This window comes from Phalaenopsis equestris, unplaced genomic scaffold (genome assembly GCF_001263595.1).
Source record: "Phalaenopsis equestris unplaced genomic scaffold, ASM126359v1 Scaffold212940, whole genome shotgun sequence".
Classification (NCBI taxonomy): Eukaryota; Viridiplantae; Streptophyta; class Magnoliopsida; order Asparagales; family Orchidaceae; genus Phalaenopsis; species Phalaenopsis equestris.
This window is the reverse complement of record NW_018231831.1, coordinates 11,913-18,282: the sequence shown is the minus strand read 5'-3', so window position 1 is coordinate 18,282 and position 6,370 is coordinate 11,913. Positions and strand designations below refer to the sequence as shown.

General features: G+C 35.9%; 1 protein-coding gene across 1 annotated transcript; it reads left to right on the top strand.

Annotated features, from left to right (window-relative positions):
• Positions 1-553: 553 nt before the first annotated feature.
• On the top strand, positions 554-3,468 carry LOC110036944 (L-lactate dehydrogenase A-like). Its single transcript, XM_020741507.1, is given in 4 exon segments — positions 554-1,083; positions 1,085-1,379; positions 2,961-3,154; positions 3,156-3,468. Coding segments are annotated over 4 exon segments (1,041 nt in total). The 5' UTR covers positions 554-778; the 3' UTR covers positions 3,403-3,468.
• The last annotated feature ends 2,902 nt before the right edge of the window (positions 3,469-6,370 follow it).

Below are 6,370 nucleotides of genomic sequence, written 5' to 3'. Positions count from 1 at the left end.
TGTAATTTATTTTTTTTCCTAATTTTCCACGTAAAAACTTCTGATGTCTCTTTTAATTGCTTTCTTTTATCTGAGTGTGTTATGAATTCTCATACAATGCTAAGACGATAAATCATTAATCCCATCGCAAATTCTCTAACACGCACCAATGTTTTTCCCATGATCATATTTGACTTGTGTTTGACCAACAATTTGGTTTGTTGATAAAATTTTTACAAAGTTATTTAAAATTCTAGACATTTACATACACACTATTCAATTTCAATGAATTTTCATATTTAACACCTCTATTTTATTTTTTATATTTATTCCTCCCAATTATTTCATATACACAAAAATACCACAAATTTAACTTCTACATTGCGACTCGCCTTTTACTGCAAAGTAAGGCGATATGCAGATACAAATTAAAGTGAATTTATATATAAATACATAGGAGTTGAGTGATATGCATAAAAATCTCCCTTTACCGTCTCTATATATCTAACACCAAAAGATCATTTTTACTTGCAAGAACTAGATCTTGTGGATTTTTCCAAAATTTCTGCCACATATTTTCTCTAGAGAGAAAAAAGTCCGGTCCAAAATTCAAAATTTCTAGATATTTTGACTTTAAAATTAAAGAAGAAAAACAAAAAACGCGGAATTTTCCCTTTCCTTGTTGCCATGGCAGATCCCTATTTCAATCCCTCCTTCCAAACCCTAATTCCAAACCCCCACATCCCCCAATACGGCAACCCGAACAGAGCGCGAGAGGGAGAACAATCAAATCTCAACGATGAAGAAGACTTCGTCACTATCGGAACTCGGCCTCGCCGCCGATGCCTCCCGCTTGATCTTCCGACCTCTCCCATCGGCCGCACCGCCGTCCCCCTCCTCCCGCCGCACGAAGGTCTCCGTTATCGGCGCCGGCAACGTTGGGATGGCGATCGCGCAGACGATCCTTACCCAAGACCTCGCCGACGATCTCTCCCTCGTTGACGCGAAGCCCGAAAAGCTCCGTGGCGAGATGCTTGACTTGCAGCACGCCGCCGCCTTCCTTCCCCGCACACACATCGAAGCCTCTACTGATTATGCGGTCACTCTCCTATCTCCGCATCGTTCCTGCCGGCGCTCGCCAGATCGTCGGCGAGTCCCGCCTTGATCTGGTTCAGCGTAACTTAGCGCTATTCCGGGAGATCATTCCGCCGCTAGCGAAGTACTCGCCGGAGTGCATCATACTTGTCGTCTCCAATCCGGTCGATTTGCTCACTTACATTGCTTGGAAGCTCTCTGGTTTTCCATCTAATAGGGTTATTGGCTCCGGGACTAATCTCGATTCATCACGCTTTCGCTTCCTCCTCGCGGAGCATTTGGAGGTCAATGCTCAGGATGTCCAGGTCAAAACCAATTCTATAATATTTTTAATTCCGTCACTAAGTTATAGGAAAGATATTGGAGGCTATATCCATATTATACCTCATGTAACTTCTCTGGAACTTACAAATACATGAAAAATATGAGCTTGAAACTTACTAGTTAAGTTTCAGGTAGGTTATAGAGGTATAGCGCTGATATAACCCCTAATAACCTATCTGTGATCTACCTAACGTACGTAGCTCTGCGTACGTCTAGGAACGCAAATTTTTCTCGTGATTTTGTTTTTCTCAACTTATTCTGAATTTTAAAAAAATTCCATTTTTGAAAGCTTGCTTATTTATTTTGGAATGTTTGCACTTTATATATATACCTGTTAATTTCTATGTATTTACATATCTAACGTCTATAATTCAATTCATGAAAACATTACTTCATTTCTTAAAATCAAAATAGTTAAAATTTTTTATGTGATTCGAAAATTTAGGGTGATAGACATGTAGACTGTAAATTTCACATATTGGATATGTAAATATTTAGGAATTGAGTGGTATGTGTGCAGTGCTTCATATATATTTGCTCATGCACATACCAGTTATTTAATACTTTAAAAAATTTAATACATTTTTAAAAAAGGGTGTAATTTGGCCTTTAAAAACTAATTTTAAAAAAAATTTGCATTATTTTTCTATTTTCATAATAATATTTTCTGTATTTCTTACATTATTGATGGTTGCACACACTATATGTTACTTCCATTAAATTATTTGATGATATAATTATAATTAAAAGAATTACAACAATATAGTTAGGTAATATAGCTAAATTATTAGATATTGGGAAACATTATTATGATGAGAGTAAAATTTTTAGAAGATTTTTTTTCTAACCCCTATTTATGTAAAATATCTAAAAAGATAAATGCAGCTAAATTATTAATTAATATAATTAAATTATTACACAATCATAACTACAAATATAGTAGAAAAACATATGATAATAAGTAGGACTGCATAAAATAATGAGAGACCATATTTTCACATGATTTTATGAACATATGCAATAAATTTTGTCTTATTCTAATATAAAATATATTCAAATATCCTAATAAAATATTTATTAGGATATGATAATAAGTAGGACTGCAAAAAATTGAATTATATAAAAAAATTGAATACATCCTTTTCATAAGGTTACATATAATGTAAAGATTGAATTTTAGGTGTTAGATATGTAAATACATCCAAATTAAGTGGCATGCATGAAAACCTTCCATGTATACTTAATAACTTATCAAATTATCTACATTACTACATTGAAAGCTAGAGAAATTTATATATATACTACACATTTCTTATGCATTTATATATTAACATCGAAAGTTAGATATTTATATTTATAATTTTGTGGTGTCATGGAGTTATGCATGATTAAAGTATTTCTGATGTGATATTAGAGATTTGAATTATGTGCACTTAAACGTGAATGTTTTTGCTGTTATATACATAAATACATTAGAATTATGAATGTAAATCCCACTTAACATTATTGTGCATCATGTCAAACTGGCAACTGAAACATGCATTCAAAACTCATATATTCAGGCCTACATGGTCGGAGAGCATGGCGACAGCTCCGTCGCGCTATGGTCCGGCATAACCGTCGGCGGCATCTCTCTCCTCTCCTCGCTCGAAAAACAGCAGATCGCTTATGAGCAAGAAGTTCTGGAGCGCATTCGCCAGGCCGTCGTCAACAGTGCCTACGAAGTGATCCGCCTCAAAGGCTACACTTCTTGGCTCCCCCGTCGCCAGCCTCGCCCGCTCCATCCTCCGCGACCAGCACCGCATCCACCCCGTCTCCATCCTCACCCGCGACCTCCTCGCGGGCGTTCCGGCAGGTCGGGATGTTTTTCTCAGCCTCCCGGTTCTGCTCGGGAGGTCCGGCGTCATCGGAGTTACTTCCGTTCATCTTACCGAAGAGGAGGCTGTGCGGCTTTCGAAATCTGCTGATACACTATGGGAGATTCAGCAAGAGCTTGGCCTTTGAAGGTATGGTTTTGGTTTAGGGGCATTTATATACATATCATCCGATTCTTATGTATTTACAAATCTAACACCAAAATTTTACATTTTTTTTCATTTATAATTATAAAAAATTGAAATTTAGGTGTTAGATATTTAGTACATAGGAATTTAATGGTATGTACGTAAATGTTCCTTATGTTGTTTAGTATGTTAAGCTTTTATATGATTCAAAAGCGCAATATAGTTTCATATTGAAGAGCTGAATCGTGGAAAATGTGATGTTTTGATGCCAAATTGGGGTATATAAGTAATTATGGGATTATTGTAGACTTCTCTATATTTATATGTTCAAGGTTATTAAACTATATCGACTAAGGGTTTAATTATGTGACCATGTATTATTTTTGTATTATTTTTAGTATTATATGCTGAGGTTCCCGGCTTGGAGAAGGCTGCTCGGTTTTGGTCATGCATGTTGTGTCCTATCTTAAATGTACATGATTATATGATTGTGAAAATTATATTGTCATAAAAAATCTATAGGTTAAAAAAAAAAGAGAACTACAATTAAATATGATCAAGAGTAGGGTTGTAATTGAGCCGAATCGAATCGAGTGTGATAGAGTAGACTTGGCTTGATCTAATCTTAAGATGTTCCTGTTCAGTTCTAGCTTAAGATGAGCTCTCAAATATGCCATACTTGACTTTTCTAATGATGATACTTGTTTTATAATCTTATTTCTATTTTAATTGAATGAAATGAAAATTGAAATTAATACTTAAATTTTCCTATAAAACTAAAAATTGATTTATGCCTTTTTTTTTTTTTAATAAATAAACTAGAAGTTCAAATATACATTTAATTTTTTTATATGAAATTAGTAATAAATAATTTTATAAATTTATAAAAATAAACAATTAAATAAATACAAAAATAGCATTTTAGCTTTTATGACAAGTAAATAAAATAATATGTGTTATGAAAATGTTTTTATAAAATCAAATTGATATGTTCGGGGAAATCTTCATGTGAAATTCTACCAAATTGTTCAAAATGAAAATATGAATGATATGGCATGACATGAATGAGGGTGTTTAGAAAGAATTTGATAGGGTAATTGAGTGAGAAATATCATCAAATCTGGACAAAATTTGCCAACTCTTGTAATTATATTACATGTAGACGTGCAAAAAAATTCAAAATTTAATTTGAAATGATGATCAACATCCGAAAGTTTATATATGTAGATTTTAATGATATTTTTTAATTTTTTTAGGGTTTAGGGTATTATTAGAAAGTGGAAAAACCAAAATTGCAAGCTACATAGAAATCAGACTATGATTTAATTTTTCAATTTTTGGGTTGAAAAAGAACACAAATAAAATGGGTGAAATTTTTATGGAAATTAATTCACAAGACATTTGGAACAATTATAAAAAAATTGATATTTTTTAAACCAAATTAAATCTTGATAAAAGTTTTCATCATCAAACACGAATCTTGAGGAATGACATGAATTTCGAGATGATATTTTAAGCAAGAAATACTCAAATCTTGATAAAAAATCATCAAAAGCTCTGATTTCAGCAAATTTATAGTCAAACTGACCTGCTGAATGAGACAGATCTAATGATATGAAAACTAGCTTAATTCAAGTTAAATCAAGTCATTAAACCATAATTATAAGATTTATGAAGACATTTGAAAAGTCAAACGCTGTCAAATATGACAATTTTATATTCAAATCGAGCGGCTCGACAAGACGAATCCAACGAGCCCAAGATCACTCAATTCTGACATCATTAAGACACTCAAATGTCCATTAAACGTCTTATGATCGAGGGAAGCTCTCCGGACCGTCCGATCAAAATATTTCATATTCATGCATTAATTGCATCCAGAACACTATAAATAGAGCCCCATCCATCTCATGAGGGGGGGAGGAAGTCTAGAGAGAGCCTAAGGTCATGAGGAGAAGCTGCTCAGTATCACCACCAATCGTCGTCGATCATCACCGACCTCAGTCGTCGACCACCGCCAGTCGCCGTCGATCACCGCCGGTCGCTGTAGACCACCGCAGACCTCCGTCGACCGCTGCCAGACCCCCGTCGACCTCAGACGACCACCGCCGACCGTCATCGATCACCACCGCGACCAGACCCCGTGAGTCGACATTGTAATCTAAAAAATACAGTTACCCTTTCTCGTTTGTGGGACAAGAGATTTCTGTAATCATCAATTAATAGTGAATTTCCGCAACTGGGTCTGACCCCGTGATTTTTCCCTAACGGGTTTCCCACGTAAAAATTTCTGGAGTTATCACCATTTTTTTCTATTTCATTTGTGTGTGTGCTGAACTTTCGTACAATGCTAAGACGATAATTTATTACTCTACCGCTGTGAATTTTCTAGCACGCATCAGTTTGACACTGTCTGTGGGAAATTTTCAATCTCACAACTAAAGTACTTACGCAATCTACTACATGGCCACCAGACACAATGTTCGTGACAATGAAGCATCTCGCTCCAACACTCATCGTTCCAAGGAGCAGTCACGAAGCCAAGGACGACATGCTTCTTTATCTCCCGCCCTGGAAGACGATAACGGGTCCTATGGAAGAACGAATACGTAGAATGGAGGAGTCTCAACTGGAGATCATACAATTCCTGCGAGGGATCCAACAGCCACTGTCCACACTAATGACTGAAACTCATTTACCATTGAATTCACAACCTACGAGAAACATACTGCCCGGAGGAACTCATATCGTCCCTGCTCAAGAGGGAACAATTCCCTTGCCAAGACGTGATGTTGAACTCCTAGAAACCGCAAGTTCCATTCATCCATCTCATGCAGCTCCCCTAGCACCACCACGTCATGCTACCGTTCCAGATGATGTCATCCGTAACAAACTACGTCGCCTCGTCTGAGAAGAGTTTCCCTAGAGAAAAAAGATCGCTTCCACACTCACCCTAACATCCTTGAATC